A 26,522-nucleotide genomic window follows, 5' to 3' on the forward strand; every position below is an offset into this window, starting at 1 on the left:
ATCTAATCAGGGACATTCGTTTCCTCGGCCACTCATCATTTCAGCCCCAGGAATTTTTCCATGTTCTTGCCAGGAGTGCAAAGCCCTGCCCTGGGGACTGGGATGTGGCTTGGTGGCAGGGCACCTCCCTAAGCCGGTTCCGAACACTGGAAAAAACAAAAAAACAAAACAAAACAAAAACAAAGAAACAAAGCCTATAATAAAAAAGACAAATAGCCAAGCACTCTTCTGGGAAGCAGAGGCAGGAGGATCTTGGTGAGTCCAAGATCAACCTGGATTATATGAGTTCCATGATACAAATGTATCATACTTTCTCTTATTGTGGAATCTAGACTACACAATTATATGTATGCATATTATATTTATGATATATAGATAGATAGATATACATAATATGGAATGTTGGAGGGTGACTATTTGAGAAGGGGGCAAGAATCAAGGGGAGGAAAGGGGAAGAGGGAAAGAGAGGGCAATGGGGGGTGTGAATATGAACACATGATTTACATATATGAAAGTTACCGTAATGAAACCTATTATTTTATATAATGAACATATGTTAATGAAAAATACAGTATGCAATAAAATGAGATCCTAACCCTCTGGGCACACACTTCACTGAAGTATCCTCTCCACTGAGGTGTAACCCTGAGAAGACCCTGGGTCCTACCCACCCATTTCCCTTACGCCTCCTCCATCCCTAATGCCAACACTCACGGAGCTTCACACTCCTTCGATCAAACTCAGAAATCCCGAGAATTTCTAAGCATCAGTCAATCCCATCCATCTGTTTCCATGGTGGTCATTTTCTTCCCAGTTCTGGTCACGTGGACATAAAGCAGAGCTTCCAGACACCAATGGTGGCTGTGTTGGGAGCACTTATCCATGTCTCAGCACTGGGATTTCCGAGAGTTATTTCTATTTCGTAACTAAGAAACAGGATTTGGCAGGAACTCTTTGAGGATAAACTACCACTGTCTCCCAAGAAGCCAACAAGGAAGAAAAAGAAGATCCTTTGCAAAATCCTTAAAAAGAACAGGCATCCTAAATACTCAAGGATTCCCACATGCTGTGGAAAAGTTCTTAAGACTAGAGCAACCAATGAGTCAACAGATTCAGCTTTTCTTCCTCTCTCTCCAGCTTTTTCCCTTCACAGTGGCTCCAAAATTAATCCCCTGTGTTTACTCATGTGTTACTTATCTGTTTCCCATCACCTTCCATTCATGGAAGGTCATTTATTTCTCCATGACCCCTCTGCATTCTTCCCACTCCCTTCAACAGCTGGAGAGCAAGACCATAGCTCAGCCATTGCGGCTCTGGCACAGATTTCCAACATCCCCTTCAAGGGGAAATCTCTGTTCTGTCTCCCCTACCATCGTGCCTCTCTTATCCTGTTACTAATGCGTCTTCCATCTAAACTGCTCAGCCAAGCTCACCTACAAATCAACTGAGGAAAAATAAACAACACATGGGGAAGAAACGATTTGCAGAGAAACAATGGCCTTCCCCTCAAAGACTGAAGTACAGAAAGGGAGCACAATTCATGGACAGCCTGAGGCTGGGGACACATGCATTATGCAAAGGGCAGAGAGGACCAGGTGTCCTCTCCAGGAATGGCCCCATGGGCCACACAGCCTTTCACACTGAAAAGAAGTGCTCCGTGTTGAAAGAGAAGGCATGAGTGGCTGGGCAAACAAAGAACCCCCTGGGAGACTCAGGGAAGGTCAGAGGTTTGGCTACCAATCGTGGTGCTATTAGAAGAGGCCGGTCTAGTGGGAAAAATCAGGTCAATGGGGACACTCTTTAGTAGGACTGTTGGGACCTACCCCTTCCTCTCCCTCCCTTTGCCTCCAGCTGCCATGAGCAGCTTTGTCCACCATGTCCCACCATGGTCTTCTACCTCACTACAAGTCCAAATGCAACAGCGTCCGTCAGTGGACCATGGCTGAAGCCTCCACACGTTCCTCCTTACAAACCGATCACCGTAGACACCATAGTCACAGCAACAGAACGCGGATGAAGATGGACCAGCTAGAAGCACTAATAAGACAACCCTGGGACCCAGGGAGCAACACACTCTCATTGCTGTTTCTATATGGGGGCAGGCAGCTAGGGACCAGCTAACCTTCCACCAGCATCATGGAAGCACTCCTAGGACTCACAATTCACAGGAAGTGTAAGGAGGCCATCTTTAGAGTGCACTGGTACCCCTCCCACAACAACAGAATAAAAGACCAACACAACAGAAGTGAGTGTTGCTGTGGGGAAGCCGAGACAGACCCGTGAGATAACTCAGTGGGTAAAGGCACTACTGCATACATGTGCCATGGCACACACATGCCAGCCCCCTCCCCCCCACACACACACACTGAGTAATAAATAAAAATACTTCAAAAATAAAGAAACTGGAGCCCTCACATGTTAGTGGGAGTCACTGTGGAGAAAGGAAAGCTGGCACACTGTAAAGGGAATATCTTCCTTCAGCTGCTGTAGCAAAGCACGGCAATCCCCCTAAAATATTAACTATGCAGTTCCCTCAGGTCATGACAAGTCCACTCATAGGCATATACCCAAAATGACAACAAACGGGCCGGGAGAGATGACCCAGTGGTTGAGAGTACTGTCTGCTCTTTCAGAGGACCCAGGTTCAATTCCCAGCACCCACATGGCAGCTCACAACTGTCTGTAACTCCAATTCTAGGGGAATCCGATATCCTCATACAGACATACATGCAGGCAAAACATCAATGTATGTAAAAATAGAAATAAACAAATAAATTATTTTTAAAAGACGACAACAAACAAACTGCAAAAAAGATGTACACCACATTCATCAGTGCCGTGCTCTTAACAGCCAATCAGAAGCAACCCAGATGTGCATCAACATGTGACAGATGAACTGTGGTCTAGTCACAGAAGAGGAGATTGCTCCATCATAAGAAAGAAACAAAGGTAATGAAGTTGAATAATAGCCACGACAGTCCTCCCCAGCAGACACTCTCGCTGTGGTATACTGAGGACAACCATAACAACCTTGTATGTGGTGGTCTGAATGAGAATAGCCCCCACAAGCTCACGTACTTGAAATCTTCAGAGCAGGGAGCAGTACTGTTTAGGAAGGATTAGTAGGTGTGGCCTTGTTTGGGGAGGCGTATCACTGGGAGTGGGCTTGAGGTTTTAAAATCCCACACCAGGCCCCCAGTCTGTCCATCTGCCTCTCTGTCTCTCTCTGTCTCTCTCTGTGTCTCTCTGTGTCTCTCTCTGTCTCTCTCTCTCTCTCTCTCTCTCTCTCTCTCTCTCTCTCTCTCTCTCTGCTGCCTGTGGATCAGGATGTAAAGCTCTTAGCCCCATGCCTGCCGGCCTGCTGTCAGGCTTCCTGCCATTACAATGAGGGACTCACCCTCTGAAACTGCAAGCAAGCCCCCAATTAAATGCTTTATTTTATCGGGAGTTGCCTTGATCATGGCGTCTCCTCACAGCCCTAGAACAGTGACCAAGACACTGTGGGTTTCCCCTAACCCATAATATCCACCCAACCAGAAGGAAAACATCAGACTAACCCCAGCCGTGGGGTATTCTGTCAAACACTGACAGGCCTTTCAGAGCTTCCAGGGTCACCACACAAGTCAACTGTGACACACTGTCACAGTTAAGAGCAGCCGAAAGAGAGAACAGCCAAACACAACGCCATGGCCTGAGTGCAACCCTGGAAAGAAAAGGACAACAGGAGAAACTGAGGCCATGGGACTAAAGGGTACTGTTGTCAGTACGGGGCAGCCACATGGGATCCCCAATTTTGAGAAAAGCACTATACTACAGATGTTAGTAAGAAGGGAAGTGAGGTGTGGTGCATGAGCATTCTCTTCACTATCTACACCCGTGTGTGTGTGTGTGTGTGTGTGTGTGTGTGTGTGTGTGTGTGTGTACACATGCTCAGGCATGTATAGATGCATATACACACTGTTGTGTGCACACATGGAGGCCATAAGTCTGCATTAAATGTCTTCCTCTATTGGCCTCCCCATTATTATTATTATTATTATTATTATTATTATTATTATTATTTTGGTAAGGCCTGTCATTGAACCCAGAACTCACTGACTCAGCAAGACTAGCTAGCCAGCAAGCTCCGCTCCGAAGATCCTCCTGATTCCCTACCCTCCAAGTGCAGGGGCTACAGCCCCACACCACTGTGCCTGGCTGTTATGTCTGTGATGGAGACTCAAACTCAGGTCCTCATGCTCATCTGGCAACCACTTTACCAACTAAGCCATCTCTCTATCCTCCCACTTTATTTTGACACAGGGTCTCTCACTGGCCTCAAACTTGACAATTTAACTATGCTTGCTGGCCAGTGAGCTCCGGGGATCACCAGACTTCACCTCCCCAGCCCTGGGATTGCAAGTGCAGACTTCCATGACCATGACCTCACGTAAGTTCTGGGAACCGAACTCAGGTCTTTGTGCATGACTGACTCAGCCATCTCAGTCCTGACTTTATACTTCTGTGAACTTAAAACTCTTCTAAAATAAAAACTTGTCTCTTCTGAGAGGAACAAAGTGCCGGCACTCCTAGGACATGAATGAACCCTGAAAACACTGTATTGCATGAAAGAAATCAGCCACAAAAAGGCACATATGGAAATGATTCTACTTATATGAAACATCAGAAAAAAATGAGCTCTCAGAGCCCAAAGCACACATCGCTGCCAGAGCCCTGGGAAAGCTATGATTGTAATGGGCACAAGGTTTCTTTAGGGGGCAATGACAACATTCTAAAATTGATTATGGTGTCAGTTTCAGGACTGTGAACACACTAAAGAACACTGGGTTGTGTTCCTCAAAGTGATGTTTTCTGGCATGTGAGTCATAGAAAGCTGTTATTAAAAAAAAAAAAAAAAAAAGCCTAACAGTGGAAAAATTGAATCACACACACTTCACACAAATATGGTCTTCAATAATGCATTTCATTTGGGGAATCTTTTCAAGGATACAGAAAAGCAATGTGAAATACTGTTACCATGTCTCCTACTTCCTACCTAGCCCTGCCTCAGTTTCCCCTTATTAATCTCAGGCAATAGCCTGTCACAGGTTACATCAACAAACCAATTTTGACAATGAAGAGAGGCCTAAGCCTCCAGGTATCTTCCTGCCAATCTCAAATGGAGAATATTGCTGTCTTCTTTTTTTTTTAAGTAAATGAAACTTTCAATAATAAGAATAAATAAGTAAACAAATAATGCAGGTAAATTTTGGGTAAGGGACTAGGACAACCATTCCTAGGGAAACAACAGAGGGCTGGTGGCCAGGGCCATAGCTCAGTTGGTAGTGCATGGCTGGCATGCACTAGGTCCAGAGTTCAACGTCCATAACTGCAACAAACCATATATACAAATAATCATATGAGAAGATGCTCACAGCATTAATTCTCAGAAAAATGCAAATCAAAAACCACTGTGGCATCACTTCACACCAAGATGGCTGTTTAAAAGCAATGTTGAAGCTGACCAAGCATTTTGTTGTGGCTCAAACGATCTTCTCAGGCAGCGCTGCCCACGGCCCTCCTCCTTCTGCGCACAAGTCACACCCATGGACTCTGCTGGCCACACCCTTTCCAGTCCCATTGAGCATCCTCCGCCCAGCCCTGCTCCATCTTCATCTCATGCCAAAGGTTTTTCCAGCTAAAAACAAAAGCATTATTAACAACAAAACAAGGAAGAAAAAAGAAGCCACTGAACAGTTAGCTCTGAGGAAGGCAGCAATCACTCAGCAGACAAAGAGATTGCTGTTTTATGGAGTCAGCAAAGCAGACGCACAGCAGGTTCTTGGTAGCACACGTGGAAGAGATGATGGGGCAAAGGTGTGGAGCCTGGCACAAGAAATGGTGACCTTGGAGGGTCCAGTGGGATGCCCTCTGAACGCAGTGGCCACAAGGTTCCTTGCTTGGCTCAGGAACACCTGAGAGAATCACTTTGCAATTTAATTTCTCTAAATTAGTGAAATAGCCAGGTGTGGTGAATGGCTATCAACTATTTACACAGTATAGCAAGGATAGGAAGCAAACCTTGGGCATCTTGATACTTCATTCCAGAACCTTCCAAGGTAAGAAAATTTGTCATTATTTAAATGAATTTTAATTGGCAAGCAAATCAAAGCTATGGCAAGGGGCTAAAGAAATGTTGAAAAATCTGAGTGAATGCTTTTGTCTCAGAGTATCATGAAAAGCAGTAGAGGACTTCAAAGACTGTCTCATGATCAATAACAATGTGATTAGGAGAGCTTGTCAAAAAGAAACTTCTCTCACTGAACCCATTCACTGTACTATTTCAGTGGGAGCCTGAGGTATAACAGCACTCCAGAATTCAGTAGTGATGGAGACATGGGCAGATAAGCCATCAACAGGCTCTTGGAGACAGGGCTACCCCCTTAGCAAGGAACAAAACATGGCTTCTAGGCACTCTGTACAATTTCTTTTTTTCCTTTTAGAGAGAGAGAGAGACACAGAGACAGAGAGACAAAAAGACAGACAGAGAGATGTATGTTGTTATGAAGGGACACATGAATGGAAGCCAAAGGCAACCCTAGTGTCATCCTCAGGGATGTCTTCCACCTCTTGAGCTAGAGTTTCTTGCTGGCCCAGAGCTTGCCTTTGTGCTAGCTTAGGCTACCCAGAGAACCCCAGTGACCCACCTACCTTTCTTCCCTTACCCAGCACAGAGATTACAAGAATGAGCCACCATGCCGATCTTTTCTATTTTAGCTTTTGTTTGTTTCCTGGTTTTGTTTTTGATTTTTTATGTGGGTTAGTGGAAAATGAACTGAGGTCTTTCACGAGGAATTGACTGACAAGATCACCTTCCCAACCCTTCTCTTTTCTATTATTGGTACCCAGCAAGGGAGACACAACTAACTACGGAGACCATCCCATAAGAGGTGGGAAATCTTGGAAGCAGCCAAGGGCTGGTTGATTGACCTTTCCCCATGCATCAGAGCCCTGTCATAAGCCATCTCCTGCACAAAATGATACCAAGAAACATCTCTACCATCAAAACTCTAAAGCAATCACCAACAACCAGACAGTTGGAGACACTCAAGGCTCCCAAGCTAACAAACTACCCAGGCCAGTCCTCATTATCTTCTATACCACCTAATCCTAAACCCAACCCCAACCCTAACTCTCCCCTACACCACCTAACCCTAACCCCGACCCAACTTCTCCCCTACACCACCTAACCATAACCCCAACCCAACCTCTCTTCTACACCACCTAACCATAACCACAAACCTAACTCTCCTCTATACAGCCTGTCCTTCCTGAAGAAACCCAAGAAACGCTTTCCTTGTTCTGCTCCCCTCTCCTCCCCTGCTCCCCTCTCCTCCCCTGCTGCCCTCTCCTCCCCAGCTGCCCTCTCCTCCCCTGCTCCCCTCTCCTCCCCAGCTGCCCTCTCCTCCCTTGCTGCCCTCTCCTCCCCTGCTCCCCTTCCTCCCCTGCTCCCCTTCCTCCCCTGCTGCCCTCTCCTCCCCTGCTCCCCTCCCCTCCTCTTATTCAGTTCTCCTGCCAAGCAAAGCTGATGATTCTTGGGCTGCCTTGGGTGATGGTTGGAGTGTGTGCCCTTCTCATGAGCAATGCAAATAACAAACTCTTCCCATATAAGAACAACTAAGCGGAGCTGTAGGAGTGATGGCTAAGCAGTTAACAGCAATTGCTGCTCTGTGGAGAACCAGGGTTTGGCTCCCTGCTTCCATATATCAGCTAACAGCTCTCTGTGAACTCCAGTTCTGGGGGATCCTATAACCCTTTCTGATCTCTGTGGGCACCAGGCACACTTGTGGTGCACACACATATGTGTAAACACACACATAAAATAAAAATAAGTAACTCTTCACTTTTTTTTTTTTCAATCACACAATCCCATGATAGACCACACACCACAATGTGGTACTGAGCCCTGAGAGCCATACAGAGAAAGAAAGCCATCACATTCCTGTGGACACTCCCCCTCACAGGCACTGGTAGGTAGAAAGGCCCATTCTCAGAAACCCAAACTGCCCTGCTGGATTTGGATTCACCATTCAAAGGTTCTGACTAAGCCAGGCTAATGCATTCCATGACCCCACCCCCTGGATGCCTGAAATCATGGACAATAGCGAATCCTATAAATACTGATTTTTCCAGTACACGCCTACCTGTGACATAGTTGAATTTAGTGAGCAGGCACAGGGAGAGTAAAAATACCGGACAGCTGGAGAGATAGCTGAGAGGGCAGAGGTTCTTGTCACGCAAGTCTGATGGCTGGGAGTGAGATCCCTGAGACCCACACAAAAGTGGAAAGGAGCTGGGCTCCAGAACATTGTCCTTTGACCTAAACACACACACACACACACACACACACACACACACACACACACTATCCATGCACACATACATATACAACAATCAAAAATAAATTGAATTTTAAAAAGAGAAAAATAACTGACAATAAAATAGAAATTCAAATACTGTAATAAAATTGCCAGCGTTATTCCTCTTGTGTTTGGGGCCGTTATTAAGTAAAGTAAGGTATACTTGAATACAAACATTGCAATACTACAAGAGTTGACCTGATAACCAAAGTCTGTGGATGGATGACAGGAAGGGCAGCATACGTGCTGTGAATACATTAGACGAAGATTCTGTGTGACACTACTCCTGGGAAGACATGAACAAACTTCTACTCATCCTAAATAGGGAAACCAAAACAGGACTAAGTAACAACAGCACAAAAGTCCAATTTGGTGAATCAATGAGTTTCACTGGGGTGACTTACAGGAGAATGGGTGAGGAGAACTCACAGGAGTGGGGGTGACTCAAAGGCAGCTGCATCACCAAGACCCACCCCAGCAAGGTGCCACTCATAAAAGCTAGAATCCTAAAGTTCTCTACACAACTCAAAGGCAGCTGACAGCTAAGATTCTTGTGTCCTCTGGAGTCCTTACTGCTTACATAACCTTGGTGTGGGGGTGGGGGTGGGGGTGGGGGTGGTGCTTGTGAATCTGGTCAGTTTCAGAGACTTCCTGAGGCTTTTTGGTTGTTTGCTTTCTGAGTCTGAACTAGTCTTGCTTCAGAACTTTGCCAGTTTTAAGGAGCTTCCTACCAGGAGAAAATGTTTGAAATCAGAAGAAACAACAAAAATGAAGGTGCCCTAAAGGGAAGAGGAAGGAGGGCACGTGATGGCATCATACCTCTCAGAGTGGTCAGCATGCAAGTCAGACTTAGGAATTCTTCACTTCTGGAATTTTTCATTTTAAATGTAGACCATGTTTAACTTCATGTAACTGGAAGCAGGGAAAGTGAATCTGCACATCAAGGAGCCACTGCACTTCCTGATCTGCACAAGGGACCCACAAGAGCACCCCCCATGCCCACTGCACACACTCTAAGCCTCTTCAGAAAGCCACTTGGCATTTGTAGTCAAAGAATACAGAGCTTCCCCCGACATGACTATAGGGTTGGGAACTAATTCTGACTATAGCTCAAAATATTAACTGGGAATCTCATTAATCAAGAACCTGTAAGTCTTACTCAGGCTCCACTTTATGTTGCTGTAGGGTTAAAGGAGAAAACCAGGGAAGATTATTGACAGTGGATGACAGTGGTCTCTGCAGATTGCTGGGTTCATGCTACTTACTTAGTGTGTTTGCATGCTGTAGTTCTGAGTGATCTTGTGGGAGAATGGTCATCCTCTTGTGGTTTCTACAAATCCAGAAACAATAAACCTCCACATCCAAACTTCTCCTAACAGTTCTCAAAATAAAATCCCCTGGGGTCCAATTTGGGAAATTCAGTGCCAGAAAACACAAAGCAAGTCACTCCACAAGTGCAAACAAAGTTTCCTAAACCCGACCACTTGGGAGCCGGAAGCAGTTCTCAGCCACCACCACAGAAGAAGAGTCACAGGTGCCACTTGTGGCCGTGGCAGCTTCAAGCGTAGCCCAGTTGGTCAGTGAGAGTTCACTCAGGTTACACTTTTCAGTTAGCACATAAGGACCGCTTCACAACAGCATGGCCAGTGGACAGAATGAATTCCAGCCTTCAAAGCCGATTTCATTGCTACCATGCTAAGGAAGGAACACCCACAGAGTAAACGACAATAAAAGACACAGAAAATGGGCACCGGAATTTTCTTTGAGTACCTGCTGTGGTTTAGATGAAGGTCCCCACAGGGTCCACATGGAATGGCTTGGTCACAAGGAGTATGCTACTGAGGCAGTAGAGCCTTTGAGCAGAGGGGCCCATTGGGAGGTTTATGTCATTGGGAATGTGCCCTGAGAGGACCGTGGACCCCAGCCTCTAGTCACTCTTTATTCTTGCTCCTAATGTGTGTTCGCTCTAATTCACATTCCTGCTGTACTTTGCTGTCTTGGCTAGAGAACCAAGAATAAGGCTACCCTGTAGAATGAGAGAGCCACATACTAGGGCTTTCTCTGCTTTTCTAGTAGCCTGTGTTATGCAGTTCATTATAATATCACAAAACTAATACAGGCTCCATGGGAAACCTTATTAGGTCAATTTGTGATGCCAAAACAATACCACCAAGGTGAGTTCTGATGCATGATGGTAGCACAAAGATGTGTCACTCTGTACCCTTAGCTCATACATATGGAGAAAGGTGAGGCTAATCAGGTGAGCACCAAAACCCAGCCCACTTCCAAAGGACCTCAGGAAAGAACCCAATGTCTACCACCTCTAGTGGCATCATCATGAAATATCCCACCAACTTACAGGCAGCTCCACGGGCGAGAGGCTCTTCTCCTCTTACTTTTTATGTAACCTTAGCGAGGGAGGGACTTAGTGAATCCATTAGTTTCAGGGACTTCCTGAGACTTGTGAGTTAGTCACTTCCTGAATCTTAAGGAGCGTATTCCAGAATGAGATGTTTCAACTCAGAAAAAACTGCTCCACAGCACGTTTTGGATGGGCAACTTTATCAATTTTCTTCAATCCTACAGGCTTAGCACCATACTGTGAAGATGGAAAATCCAAAATGCTCCAAGATTCAAAAGCTTTTGCATGTCAACATGGCAGCAGAATTAGAAATTCCACATCTGGCTGCCTGTGACAGGTCATGGGCAAAGGATAGGCACACTAACAATGCCTTAAGAAGTGACTTCTCAGGCTTTGTGTGTATAAAATTGAAGTGAGCCTCATGTTGAGATACGGCTCCCCCATAAATATACATTACATGTATGAAAGTATTCCAAAATCTAAACAATTCTGAAATCTGAAACACCTCTGGTCCCAAACATTTTCAATAAAGGAGATTCAGCCTGTAGTAACTTAGACAGAGGCATTTTGCTTCTGGGAAGCAACTCTACAGATACTCAGCAACTGCCAACAAACAGAAAAAAACAAGGCTGTTTCATGTAATGCTTAAGAATCCGAAGACCTGTGAAATAAATGATGCTTATAATGTGACCCAAAAGTAAAAGTGGGAGTGCTGGGCAAAAGGGGACGGCATGGACAGGGCGGGAGAACGTGGAGGGCTCTTACCCTGCCCATGTCATCCTCTTCATCCCCTGCAAGAGTAACTGTCCCTCTGCTTAAAGGACAGGGCAGGGGAACATGGAGGGCAGGAGGAAAACTAACACAAAGTATGAAAGAAGAACCCCAATGAAACCCATTATTTTGTATGCTAACTTAAAATTAATTAAAAATAAACTATGCATATGCAAATGACAGATATTAGCAATGGCTTTTGTCTGTTGTTTGTTTTTTAATGAGGAAGCTGGAAATACACTGTTTTGTTTTGATGAGCTAGGTCTCACTATCCTGGGTAGGTTTTGAACTCCATATGTTCTCAAGGTTGGCCTTGAACTCCTGATTGTCCTGGGCCTCACTCCCAAGTGCTGAGCTGGCAAGACAGCAGAACCTGCATAACATGGGAAGACCCACAGGAACTATTACAACGAGGAGCCTCGCTGTGTGTGGTCTAAAGTGACTATGCACAGAAACCATTATGAAAAACAGTGCTAAGTGGAAGAAGCTAGTTTCAAAGGCCACATGGTCCATGATTCCATTTAAATGAAATTTCCAGACCAGCCAAATCCTCAGGGACAGAAAGTAGATTAGTGCTTGCCAGAGAATGGGAAACAGGAGGGGGATGGAGACCAACTGCTAATGGGTGTGGGTTCCTTGGGAGGCAGGGGGGTGAGAGGAGGTGGGGGGGGGGTGGGGGTGGAAAGGTTCTGAAACTGCACAGTAGAGACGAATGTTCTGACAGCTTCAGCTGCTGAGTGGTACACTGTAGACCCACCTGGGAAGGGCGTCTCAATGACCTCATAAAAGGTCCAGGGCTGGAGAGATAAGATAGTTCAGTAATTGAGGACACGGGATCCAGGCTCAATTCCCAACACCTAAATGACAGCTCTCAACTGTCTATAACACCAGTTCCAGGAGATCTGACACTCTCTCCTGGTTTCTGTGGGTACCAGGCAGACAAATGGTGCACAGACATACTTGCAGCCAAACACTCAGAGACAATAAATAAATAAATAAATAAATAAATAAATGAGTGAGTGAGTGAGTGAGTGAGTGAGTGAGTGAGTGAATGAATGGCTGGCTGGCTGGCTGAATAAATAAATAAATAGTTAAAAAAAAATTAAGGCGTTAGTCCAAGCCAAGCGAAGCTTGCTCAACTCTCCATTCTCCATCCCTGTTTTCTTTTTCAGTATACTTATATAAGTTGATCCAAGCCAAAGCTCATTCAAACCCCCCGACTCCAACACACAGCCTCAAATTCACAGCAGGATCCATTCTCTGCTTGGAGACAGAAAAGCAATGATGAAGAGAATTTTGAAAACTTCATCTTGAACAGCTCACTCCGTGCTCCATGCTGGCCTGCCTTCTTCCTCTTCTCTTTTTCACTGGCCGCAGCTTCTACAGCCTGTAGAAACAGTCGAGTAGGAGAGATCGACGCCTGCTTCCTCTTAGACATACACTATTCTCGGATAAGAAGACAGATGCATTCAAAGTTTGGGATAAAGTGAATCCTCTCTGAACTCTGAAAACATACTAAACCCTTCACTAGTGAGAGGTAGGTAATCGGCACAGCACTCTACCTTGCGGAAGAACGGACTTTCCCATTGAAAGAAAGGGATGAGCGTGTTCTATGTGCAAAATGAAGTTTCCTAATGAAAACGATAGCACACTGAATACTGCAAGCAACTAGGGAAAACTGAAACACAGCCAAGCCAGATGACTCATGAGAGAAATTATGTTCTTGGCAAAACTATTAACACCCTCAGAAGACAGAGTCCTTCCACGTGGAATTCCTGTCCTGAGTAGTCAGTAGGCTGCTTCTTAAAAAGTTATCTCCTCTCAAGTCCCCAGAGCCACCTGGGTCACCCTCCACAACCTAGTCCCCTGTGCCCAGATCCTTGGGCATCCACCTCCATCACCCATTGGTGAACTGACTCAATGCTTCTCCCAGAAGTGCTGGCCAAGCAACCCTGCACCCTGATCTCTCCCTGTCTAAGTCATCCCTGTTACTTTCTCCTGCAAGAGGAACTGTTCCTCTCTTGAAAGACAGGACAGTACCAAGCTCTTCAAAGGACAAAGGACACATCCTAGAACCCCTTCCCTTCCTATCTATTGTTACACAAACACACACACATACACACACACACACACACACACACACACACACACACACACACACACCAGGAACCCAAGCCTTCCTATGGGTCCTAGTCCCCAGAGGCTTTCAAAACCATCTGCTTCATACTTCAAAGCGCTCCCATGTGTCCATGAATCACAAGGGTTGACAGCCGCATCCCAGCAGCAGTGAGGATGTTTGTTTTTGTTGGCTTTTGCTTTTGCCCAGTCTTCTGTAAGGGAAACAAGGACCAAAGAACAGTAGAGAGCCGGGTGTCTTTGCCCTGGGTTTGGGCAATTGGGTCCTTGAGGGGTCCAGGCAGCTGTCCCTGGGGAGCTGCATGACCCCTGGTCAACCTGGTCCACTCTGAAACCGGAGGACTCTATGAAGAATTGCCTACCCCCATCAAAGCTTCAAATCTAACACTTGGTCAGCAGTGTAGACTTCGTACAAGTAAATTCTTGTGCGCTGACTCTGGAAGCAAACTCAACATCCAGCAGTACGAGATGAACACTTGCTCAAGTGTCTATGTCACTTTGCTGTGGCTTGAGTGTGCATCTCAGAAATTCACACACTGAAAACTTAATCCTCACATTTTATGTTAAAGCATTTGGAAGTGGGGCCATTGGGAGATACTTAGGGTTAGATGAGGTAACGAGGAGAGGGCCATCATGGTTGGTAGCTTTGTAAGAACAGAACATCTCAACTGGAATGCTTGCTCTGTCTCTCCATGAGGCCCTCACCGCATACCAGCACCAGATTCATGGACTGCCAACCTCTAAAGCCATAAGCCCAACATTTACTTATTTATGACTAGGGATTTATAACAGTGGCTTATACATATTGGGCCCACACTAGCCCTTCTCCCAGTCCTGTTCATTAAAAATTAGCCCAACTGCTCCACTCTACTGTAGCTGCCAAATCCAAGTACCAGTGACAGGGCAGCCCCACAGCAGACTCCAGGCTATAGCAAAGGTAGGAAGGGGAGATGGAGGAGTGGCCTCTTCCCAGTGCCCGAGAAGGCCAGTTCTAGGCTGCTCTATCATCCATAAGCCAAGCTGCCGCTCCCAGTCAGCACATTTTCTATTGTTTCCTTCTGGGAGTGTCTCTTCCAAACCCTCCCTTTTGTCTTTGGTTCTTTTGTTGTTGTTGTTGTTTCAAAACAGGGTTTCCCTGTGTAGCCCTGGCTGTCCTGGAACTCATTCTATAGACCAGGCTGGCCTAGGTGTTGCACCACCACCACCTGGCTAACCCTTCCTTTTGTAAGGGCACTGTTCCTTAGGAATAGGACCCTCCCCAAGTCCTCCTCATGGTATCATCTCCTGAAACCCACTCTCTAAAGGAAGGTCACAATCCAAAGGACCAGGAGTCGCGACCACAGCGTATCTTCCTTTTTTGCAGAGGGAACCACAATTCAATCCTACTAGTACAATATTCATGTTATAAAAACATCAAAATGACCCTCATTTTAATATCCCTAAAACTGGAAACTAGGGAATGGAAGATGGTTCTATGGGTAAAGAGCCTGCAAACAAAATATGAGGACCTCCATATTGGATCTCCAGCACCCACATAAAACCTGGATGTGGCGGCATTCATCAAGGCTAGCACTGGCAGAGGGCCAGGCAGATCCTGGGAGGCTCACTGTCTCCAATCCAGCTGAAACAATTAGCTCCAGGTCAGTGAGAGAATCTATCTCAAAAAATAAGGTGTGGCCTCCACACGTTCCCACAGGAAAGCACACACACACACACACACACACACACACACACACACACATATGCGCACACACATAAACTGGAAAGTTGGGGCTGCAGAAATAGCCATATACACCCCAGACTCCTATTCTTGTGGCCACTTACACAGGAAAAGGAATTTCTACAGTTGATGGTGTAATGTCCAGGATTTCAGTTAAGCAGACTTGGCCAGGGAAACAGACCATCTGGGGACCACCGGGAGACTAGGTGGACCTGAGCAGGGTTGAACTTACACAGCTTTTGTAGTAACATGAAACATGTCTGCAGGGGAATGAGCACCAAATGTATAAAGCTCAGAGAACAACCCACCCATTCCCATTCCCCAAGAGCAGTGTGAAAACCCAGAGAAACCACGCTGAATTTCTCTGTCTCAACCTTCACCCCTCTAACTGCTCACAGGCTGCCCCAAAAGTCCAGCTGCACCCCTGATGCTCATAAGAATTGTCAGAGCCAAGACACGCCTCTAATCCCAGCACTTGTGGGGCAGAGACAGGCAGGTCTATAGATCCAGTTCCAGGACAGCACAGCCTACACAGAGAAACCCTGTCTCAAAAAAACCAAAAAGCAGGGCTGGAGAGATGGTTCAGAGGTTAAGAGCACTGGCTGCTCTTCCAGAGGTCCTGAGTTTAATTCCCAGCAACCACATGGTGGCTCACAACCACCTGTAATGAGATCTGGTACCTTCTTCTGGCCTGCAGTCATACAAGCTGTATACATAATAAACAAATAAATCTTTTAAAAAGTTAGTCATTAATTTAAAAAAAAAAAAAAAATTATTGGAGTTACCCACTAAACTGATTCCTACCTGCTTCCTCACAAACTCTGGTTTTAAAAAACAAGATGGATGGTGATGGATGGAGTGATGCACTCCTGATTTCAGCAGCCTCCACTCCATTAGTCTGTCCAGGTCCACCTACAATTTATTCCAGGACTGACAGGACATCAAAATCAGTAGACATTTAAGTCTCTGAGAAAAAAGAACTAAACATCCTGACCCTGTCCGTTCTTCCCATGTGAGAACAATCATCCCAACATTGCCTGCAGTAACACAGCACCCACAGCACCCCTTGTCCACACATCCCACACAACTCCTTGTCCACATGGCCTACAGGATCCCTAGTCTAGATGGCTCACAAGATACCTTGTGCACATGGCACTTCCATATTACAAGCTCACATTTTGGTTTCTGAAACTTTCCTCAATTTCTTTTTGCAAACATTTTCAATCTATAGTTTACTAAAAGGAGGTGCAGCATGTCAGTATAAAGATAGCTGCCTTCCACACACCTTTAATCCCAGCACTCGGGAGGCAGAAGCAGGTGAATCTCTGTGAGTTTGAGGCCAGCCTGGTCTACAGAGCAGAATTCCAGGACAGCCAGGGCTGTTACACAGAGAAACCTTGTCTTGAAAAACAAACAACAAACAAAAAACAAAAAAAAGCTCGCTGCCTTCTCCCACTAAGGGCCTACAGGAAGGATACAGGATAGGACTCACTGGAGGTCCTGAATCCTGAACCACACCAGAAGGCAGCTTCTTTATTAGGATGAAGAAGAAAATGAACAGTTAATGTGAGACACCACCCCCTCTGCACCCTAAGACTTTATTTCAAGGACAGCTGGTCAGAAGCAGAGCAGAGGAAGGTGGGAAGGGGCACTGAGGCAGTTTAAAGGACCACACCCGAGACACATCCCTGCTGCTACAATCTTACCTTGTCCTATCCAGAAGGATTTGAAAATGCCTCTGTTGGGATCCAGAGCCCTGTGCTCATGTGTGGTCACTGTATCCAGTGTGTAACCCACACTGGAGAAAGAACACTGCCTCTTTAGCTTACATGACATGCAGATTTTCTGTGGTTTCAGTATACCAAAGCCTCATGCTCATTGTTCAGCAGACCATGGAGTAGTGCTAGCAGGCAGTGACAATCACCCTGAAACTGGCAAGCTGCATACCAAACGCCATACCCCTACACTGCTCTGACTCCGCCACTCCCTCTCACTTAGTCATGGAAAGGAATCATGAGCATAGGAAAACTGCATTCTACCTTATACTATCTTAATGACAAAGTCAAACTCCTTTTGTAAATTCATGGCCTTTTATATTCATTGTCCTGCAAACTTCCTATCTTACACAACATGGACAGTTAATAATACAACACAATTGTTCCAAATAGGACCCTCCCTGAGCCTGCCAATCTTACTTTATGACCTGATTCTTGTCCTTGATGATCTTGACCAGACATTTCTGGTCATCTAGAGAAGGTCATATCTGCTCTCTCTGGTCTAGTTACTTATTATCCCCTTGCAGGTAAGGAAAACTATGGAATTGAGAGCATGCACATTCCCTGTTCAGTCTATCACTAAAACTCAGTTGCTGTGGGATGTCATTCTGGATGCTGTGAATGTATGTTGCTCTGATTAGTTGATAAATAAAATGCTGATTGGCCAGTAGCCAAGCAGGAAGTATAGGTGGGATAAGCAGACAAAGAGAATTCTGGGAAGAGGAAGAGCAAAGTCAGGAGTCACCAGCCAGACACAGAGGAAGCAAAATGCCAACGCACAACAGAGAAAAGGTGCCAAGCCACATGGCTAAACATAGATAAGATTATGGGTTAATTTAAGTGTAAGAGCTAGTCAGTAATAAGCCTGAGCTAATGGCCATACAGTTCACAATTAATATAAGCCTCTATGTATTTATTTGGGTCTTAGCAGCTGCAGACCAGGCAGGACACTGAAAAACTTCCAGCTACACCCAGTACTCAGCCCACTTCTTTCTTAGACGCGATACTCATTGTGGGCCCCACCCAACACAGTCCACATAATCTCTGCACTAACTAGGTGACATCTTGTTCAAGATGAGTCCCCTGGCTTCCTCCACCTCACCTAGTCATTTATGTATTAAAGTTAAGTGTTCCCTCAAAATTCATGACCACTCAGAATTCAGATGTGACCCACCCTGAAAAGCATCTTTGCGGCGGTAATAAGGAATTTGAGATGAATGCATCTAAGATTCAAGGTGAATTCTAATAATGGTCTTCTGAACTGAAGGAATGAGGCCATGTGAGGCCAGAATAGGGGTCAAGACAGACATGGGTGCAAGACAAGGAAACCAGGAGTGTGGTGATATTTTATTTGTGCTCTAAAATAAAGCTTGCCTAGGGATCAGAGGACAAAGCCAGCCACTATGTTAAACATAGAGGTCAGGCAGTGGTAACACACACCTTTAATCCTAGCGTTCGGGAGGCAGACATTCATTGGGATCTCTGTTCAAGGCCAAACTGGAAACAGAGCCAGGCCTGGTGGCACATGCCTTTAATCCCAGCACTTGTTAACCATAGAAGTCTGGAGTGCTGTGGATATTGCTCTGTATAAATAAAATGCTATTTGGCCAGTGGCCAAGAGGGAAGTATAGGTGGGACAAAAGAGAAGAGAATTCTGGGAAGTGAAAGTCTGGGGCAGAAGAGACACTGCCAGCCACCACCAGGACAAGAAAGAGATAAGGTACTGGTAAGCCACGAGCCATGTGGCAAAGTATAGACTAACAGAAATGGGCTAAATATAAGAGTAAGAGCTAGACAATGGTAGGCCTGAGCTAATGGCCAAGCAGTTTAAATAATATAAATGTCTGTATGATTATTTTATACGTGGGTTGTGGGACTGCGGGGGCTTGGTGGAACCTGGAGAGAAGCTCTCCAGCTACACTGGAGTCTGTAAGACAGGAAGTGACGTAGCTGGGCAGAGAGAGAAAGTAACATGGCAGGGTACAGAAAAGTATATAGGTGTGAGTATACAGGAAGTAGCTCTTTCCTGGGCTGAGGAGTTGGTGAGGTAATAGCTGGTGGCAGGGGCTTGTTCTGTTCCTCTGATCTTTCAGCTTCACCCCAAAATCTGGCTCCAAGTTTTCACTTATAAGACCATTTAGCAATTCGTGTTACACAAGAGCCACTAAGAAGTGGAAGATGGGAAGAAGATTCGCCTGAACAACTGTGGAGGCCCAAATTACTCAAGGTCAGAGAATCTGAGCTTGCTTTACCAGCAGGGCTGCATAATGGGATGATTTGGCCACAGGCATAGTTACCAGGTGTTTGGAAGGGTCTACACTTGGCTGTACATTGTGCTTTGATCTTGCAAGGGGGAGGTCTTTTGCCTCTCCCCTTGGCATTGGATAAAAGCCCTTCGGAATAAAGGATGAGATGGCTGGGTATTGACCCAGGGCCCTCCTGAAACTATCTTGTGTCTCTCTATCTTTCTACCTAACACTTCCTCATTCCTCTCCTCCCCTCAAGAACACTTCGACAGGTTGGAGCTGGACTCCAACACCCTCTCACAAACCACTTCCAAACTGTGGACATTACAGCTCACTGTCTGTGCACTTGCACCTCCCGGAACAGTGGGAAGACACATTTGTGTGGCACCACGGGTCCTACAAGACTCACATATGATTTTCTGACTTATTTTCTGTCCATATTGAGTCACAGATTTCTACGCTGTCCATGCTTGTCTCATTGGCTCACATTAGGCCACTGGAGAGCCTTCAGACTGGCCCCTGAGTCCTCTCAACGCACCCACTATTTCAGACCACTGACCCCAGTCTCTACTCCAAGAACATGTTCCAGGCTCGGCTTGCTCTTCCCTGTCATGGCTGTATCTTCAGCCGCCCCTCCCATGCACTCTAGCTCCTTTAATGTGTGCCAGGGTCTAGAGCAATAAAGATTGGGAGCCAGGATCACTCAGTCGTAACAATGAGGTGCTAAGAACAGCTATTATGAAAAAAATGAACATGGTTTAAAAACTGTGGTCTGCTATTGACTATTACACCTAGTGTGGTTACATAGGAGTCATGAGTCAGACTGATACCTCCAATTCCAACCCACTCCCCAGATCGTCCCTCCCTTCCCCCAATGCACAGGTGTATCCCCACTCATCCTGCAGAGAGATGCCTCACTGCAGCACTAAGCATGCTTCTCATTCACTCAGTCCTACTGTTTATACAAAGTGCCAATTCCCAATGGAAACCTATGCTACCGAGGTGAAGGCCAGGTGTGTTTGCAGACGGTGTTTGCTTTTCCCTATCAGCTGAGGCTACACAATCAAAGCATCACTGACAGGAACAAGGGTCTCTCTCCTGGATGCCATTGGTGTCCATTCACCATTCGTAATAAGACTTGCTTACCCACTTCAGGACTTACCTTTACATTCTCCAAAAGTGTTTGCTTGTTTATTTGTTTGTCAGTTTTGAAACAGGGTCTTTCTATATAGTCCTTGCTGTCCTTGAACTCACTATATAGATTAGGCTAGCCTCAAAATCACAGAGATTGATCTGCCTCTGCCTGATGCTGGGATTAAAGGCGTGCACCACTCACTATACTAGGCTCTAACATTACAGTTTGAATGAGCAGAGCTTCAATGTGTTCTGAAAGACAGAGCACACAAAGGGGTCAAGAACACTGAGAACAGAAGGAAAGTCTCTGAAAACAATACAGGCTGAAAGGTTTCCCTCCAAGATCAGAACATAACACGGTGTCTTCTGTGGACCCGTGTTCAACACAGTGGTGGAAGTTCAAGACTTCAATTAGAGTGAATAAATGAATAAAGGGGAAGTCCAGTTGTCTGTCTGCAGCTGACTAATATGATCCTATAGAGAGGCTAAGATTCCCCCAAGTGCTAACTGAGCAAATAAATTCCGCAAATTCACAGAAAAAAAGTCAGTCTGTATAAGCTAACTTCTAGACACTTACTAATAACAAATAACACACACATAAAAATGTAAATTGAGAAAGCAATTTCAATTATAATAACACCAATAAAAGAGAGAAAATACTTAGGCGTTGTTAACTGTGGAAGCAAACGACTTGAAAGACTGCAGACTATAAAACAATGATGAAATGAAAGACTTAAATAATCTGTGTTTATGAACTGAAGGCGATACTGTAAGGAAACCAATACTACTGAACACAGCCCAGAGTCAATGCAATTCCCCATCAAATCCCAGCTGGCTACATGTGGCTAAGGACATTTGCCATGAGGCCAGTGATGTATTTTTTTTTAATGTTAAATAATTTTTAACTTAAATAGTCACATGTGTCTGGCAGCTCCTATATTCCACAGCATAAAAGGTACAAAGAGTTCAAGCCAAAATATTTCTGTAATTTAACTGTACATCCAGTTAGCTGTCCTTCCAGGAGGATGTGGAAGCCATTAGGCTGGGGGTACTGGTGATGGCGGGGAAGCCCTCCCCACCTCCTGGAGGTTCTGGGCAGCAGCCACATTCTCCTGATAACATCTCGAAAGTGGCAGAGTGCTTACTGAAGCTCATTCCAACACAATTAAACACACACACTTCCCATTGGGGCTTAAGACCTTCTAGAGGCCAAGCTACTTAGTTGAATTAGGCTCATTTTTTTCTGTAATTATTTCCTTCCCTTTGGTTTTCTGATGGGGGGGGGGTGCTATCAGAATTAGAACTTAAAGAAAACACCCCCAGAAATCTCATCGGTGAGCTAACCAAACCAAAAACAATCCTATTTGAAATGTGTTATGAAAACCTTCAACATGGTCCAACCAACTGCTCCTTGGCCACTCTGTCAACATAACTTCAAACAGATTACACCCTAGACAGTTTTTATGAGCACTGCACATGCAAGCAGAGCTGTCCCGCCCTCGTTTCCAACTCGGCAGGCTCTTCAACAAAACCAAATAAATACATGCTAGGCAAAAAGGGGCCCCCGGAGTACCAGTCAGCTGCCGCCATAATTCGTGGGCTGAGGTTCCTCTAGTTATTTTGATTTTTTTTAAGTCCCAAACTGGAGAGGTTACACCACCCACTGAGCCCCTCAATGGGACTAGTGGATCAACGGAATGGTGCAAACCTAAGACCCCCAAAGCCACAGTGGCCAAATGTCCTTTTTACCCAAGAGCCCTTTACAAAAAAATGATTAGTAGCCACACACACCCTAGAAAAACATAACCCTGGCTCTGCTGTGAAACCCTGTGTGTTAGGCATTGGGGAGTGGGGTCCCCTCCAAGCAGTCACTGGAGTTCTCCAAGAAGGAAACAGCCCCACAAAGAGCAGTCCCAGCTGGGGAATCCTGATTAGGGTGCAGCCAAGCAAACCCAGTGGTCACCAATGGGTAGTAAGGAAAGGTGTCTATCATTATTTCCTCTCCAGGTCCCCAGACAACCAGCAGATAAATACCGGGAGACCTATGTCACCTTAGGGGACACTCCATGAACCTTCAGGCAGGCATAACACTAATTAGTAGTGGTTATAACTAGTGTTATAACCTTCCCATACTGGCCTACCCCACAACTCACTTTAAAGGAGAGTCAGTTCCAGGTTGAAATACCTCCCAAGAGGATTCACCTCCCCCACAGTCAAAGGAGCCAACCCCTGAGTATCCCATTTCTTTCAGAAAAAGATAACTCCCAAAAAAGGCCTGCATGAAGTGTGGCTCCCGCTGGGCTGCTCAGTCCCCCAGGCAAAGACTAGGCTGTTTAGGGGGACAAGAGTGAGAGCCTCAGTGCCAGTCACACAAACGCCAATGACAGCTAGGCTCCAAGTAGACAACAGGCACAGCGGTCTCCAATACAAAAGAGACTGCACTCTGCTGCTTTCCTGAGTCTGCGGAGGACCCTCATCAAATCGGCTCCCAGAAATGCCCATTTTTAGGGCAGCGCTTTTGTTTCTGTTTTCCCTTGCCAGGCAAAAATACCAAGCAGAATTCTCGTTGGCTTTCTAACTGGACCAGGTGAATTAAACCAAGTGCAGCCACAAGGCTGGGGATGGGGCTCTGTGGTAGAGTGCCAACCTAACATGCACGAGGCCCAGGGTTCTGGCTCCCCAGGAAGAAAGCAGTGTTTGGGGCTGTTTTGTTTTAAATGAAACCCGGTTGATTGAACCCCTCTTTGACACTGTATATGCCACAGAGGTCCACGATGCTTAGATTCTCATGGTGACAATCTTCTCCTCTGAAATTGTTATTAAACACTGCAAAGTTTCAAATGTGTTGCTCTTCCTTGCTTGGTACTCTGCCATAATAAGAAAAACATGTTGTACTATGTACACAAAAATCTTTTCTGTTTCCACAGTCTGCTTACATGAGATGATCTCATTTCTTTTCTTCTAAAAGACCATCCTTGGTTACTGCGACCACCAAGCCATGGATCTGGGCCAGAAGCAATCTGGACCCTGCCAGAGTGAGTGGCAGGAGAAGGCTAAAGCTCATCATTCCTGCCCTCCCTAATTCTGAGTAGAAACCCAGAACAGGTACTTGTGTCCTTAGGGAATGGAGTCTTCCTATAAAAAATATGGGATAAGAGAGCAATCCAGAAAGAAGAGAAACGTGGCTTACTCTTTCTATACATGGTAGTTTCATTTCACTAGCAAAGAAAAATTACTTCCACATAAGGCTCAAAAAAAAAAAAAAGGAAAAAAAAAAAAAAAGAATGAGGGAAAGAAAACGCCTCTGATGGCCTTCTTTTCCTCCAGAGTGAAGGCCATCTCAACCTGTGAAGGTGGTACTCAAAATGCTACCTCTAAATGCAGGCGGACCTTTCTGTTATGGTTACAAACTTGATTTTAAACGGCCAAGGCTTCAAGCTCCTTCATCACATCAGAGCTCACCATAGATCCACCCCCTCCACCCCCACCCCCGCCCATCTCAAGACGCCCCCAGGCTGAAGGATTAGCAGGGGCCGCATGGCTACCAGCAAAGGCCGAAATCGCTGTGGAGGCGACCAGTTTACGAACCCCTAGTTTCAAAAGAAATTCTTGATGGTAGAGTAAGAGGGAATTCTTGCAAGGGGTAGTTTGGTAATGACATTAATTTAGAATATGCTCCATTCTCTCATCCTGCACTCAGCGGTTTCATGCCTTCCGGACAGAGGTATCAATGCAAATCAAGTCATCAGAAACGCTGGACGCCATCAGCATCAGCTTAAGCCCTAACGCCCCCCTGGAAAGGCTGCTCATTATTTCTCTTCTCCCTTGGGCTGCATAAGAGAAAGCGCCCTGCACAGCAGGACTCGAGAAGAGCCCGGAACCCTGCTGCCTGCCCCTGCTCCCTAATTCTCACCTGCTTGCAGGAACGCTGGCGGCTGGGGGACAGTAAGGCAGCTGTCCCAGTATGGCGCACCTCACGTAGTTCAGTTCGGAAACAAACAAACCTCTAGAGTCCCTGATCCTCCTGCGCCTTCCCTCACCCAAGCCAGCAGGGTGCGGGGATTCAGGCCGCAAACCTGCTGGCCAGTAGATGCTCTGGGGTTAGCACTGGGGGGAAATCATCTTCATCTCCTCAGGCCACCACAATCATTTCCTGCCCAAGTGTTCTCCAAAACACTCTGCTTATTGATGGGGTCTCCTGAGTCCTAACTAAGCACGCGTAGAATCCCCAGAGAAGGAAACTCTACGGGAGAGGCGGAAGGGAGGAAGGGAACCACTCTCCTTTCAGCCGCACAGTATCATGTCTTGGGGGCCAAGCCCCCACTATGCAGGGCCCGCCAAACACCACTTTGGCAAACAATTACAACAAAAGGAAAACCAAGATCTTAGACCATGTGTCCCCCACTGCCCCTGGGGAAAAGACTAACTCAAGACCTCCTATGGGGGTGAGGTACAAGAGATGCTTGTGCATTGGAAGGGTGACCTGGGAAGAGTCGATGGAATCCGGTTCTTGGGACACACGGAGCACGTCTATGGGTGCACATCCCGACTGGAACGCACTTTCGAAAAGCTCCCTGCCGCTGCCCATCCCGGCCTATGGAAACACTTAGTGGTCCCTAGAGCGCATCTCATTGGAATCAGCCCCAGGCGACTAAGGGCACGGGCCCAAGCTGGCGCCGAGCGCGCAGAGTATGGCCTTGCCTGGAGCCCCTCGATCGGGATCACCGGCGCCCACGAGGCGGCCGGCAGAGAGCGGCGGAGGACCGGGCGATGCTCGGAGTGCGCACGCAGGGTCCTTACCTGCGGTCCAGGGTGTCCAGAGCAGGAGTGCCGCGGCCGTCCAGACTGTCCCTGCGTACAGAGGTGCGCGCCTCGGCCGCGCCCAGCCCCGAGCCATGCTGCGGGCCATGGGTGCTCCGTCGCCTGCTGCGCGCTCGGCCTTTGGGCTTCGTGCCCGGGCGCCTCCACCCCTCCGCGCCACGAGTCCACGCTTTCCTCCCCCGCGCTTCCCAAGCTGGTTCCCTTCGAAGGCCACTCTGCCGTCCCTTTCTCCCTGCCCCGATGAGCCGCTCGGCTGCGGAGGCTCCGGAGAGCGGGCTCGGGCGTCCGGCCAGCGGCCGGGACGAGCGCGGGGGTCGGAACGCGGGCGGGCGCGCAGAAGGCAGGGTCTCCGACTCGCCCGCCCCGATGGGCAGAGAGGCCGGCGCCGGCGCCCTCTGCCGGAACGACTCTAGGGCGGCGACCCTAGCGCGCGGGAAGGAGCCCTGTCCGCCCCCGCGTCCAAGGAGCTGCCTGCTCTGTCTGCCTTCCCGCCAGCGCCTCCAGACCTTTAGGCACAAAGGTGGAGCCTCTGGATCATCCACTCTCCCAGGCACCCGAAACTGTTGCCACCCACCATCAGAGGCCTGGAAACCTGGGGACCTGGGTCACAAATCAAAAACTAGGCAACACTTAACGAAGTCAACCTCACCTCCACGAGAACTCAGTTACCAGGTCTTCAAAATCCCGGGCAGGGATGCACGAGAGGTGAGGAGTGGAGTTCGCATAGATGTTCCAGCAAAATAACCGGCCAAGTCTCCACCGGCGCCCTGCCAAGCCCCTCGAGGACAATCAGGACCCTCCAAAAATGAGTAAAAATTGCAAGTGCAGCAGCAAGGAAGCCGCCTGCGCGCCGGAGGGCGATGGTATCTGAAGTCCCAATGGCCTGTAGTTTACTGTTGAAAGCAGATTGTGTCTTTTTACACATAAAGAGCAGAATGCTATTTGTTCCCTACAGAAACCCCCAAAACATGCAAACGTAATTTGCTTCATTTATAAAGAGACATTTGTACACAATTCAGATCGCATGCTTTCTTGGTTATTCTTTCTTTTGCTTAGCGCATGCACAGATCTGGTCCTCTTGTTTGGAGCTGGGGAAATGTCTTTGTTTTTCCTCTCTTGGGGATAGCATTTGGAGTCTCCTGCCTCTCCGTTGTTTGC

At 46.8% G+C, this 26,522-nt stretch overlaps 1 protein-coding gene across 1 annotated transcript in view; it reads right to left on the reverse strand.

Annotated features, from left to right (window-relative positions):
* Positions 1-25,538, reverse strand: part of Ror2 (receptor tyrosine kinase like orphan receptor 2) — a 186,036-nt gene extending 160,498 nt beyond the window's left edge. The window contains exon 1 of the mRNA XM_036187837.1: positions 25,344-25,538. Coding sequence (XP_036043730.1) covers positions 25,344-25,452 — 109 coding nt within the window. The 5' untranslated portion in view covers positions 25,453-25,538. The remainder of the gene's footprint in view (positions 1-25,343) is intronic.
* Between the last annotated feature and the right edge of the window lie 984 nt (positions 25,539-26,522).

Source organism: Onychomys torridus, chromosome 5 (genome assembly GCF_903995425.1).
Source record: "Onychomys torridus chromosome 5, mOncTor1.1, whole genome shotgun sequence".
NCBI classification, from domain to species: Eukaryota; Metazoa; Chordata; class Mammalia; order Rodentia; family Cricetidae; genus Onychomys; species Onychomys torridus.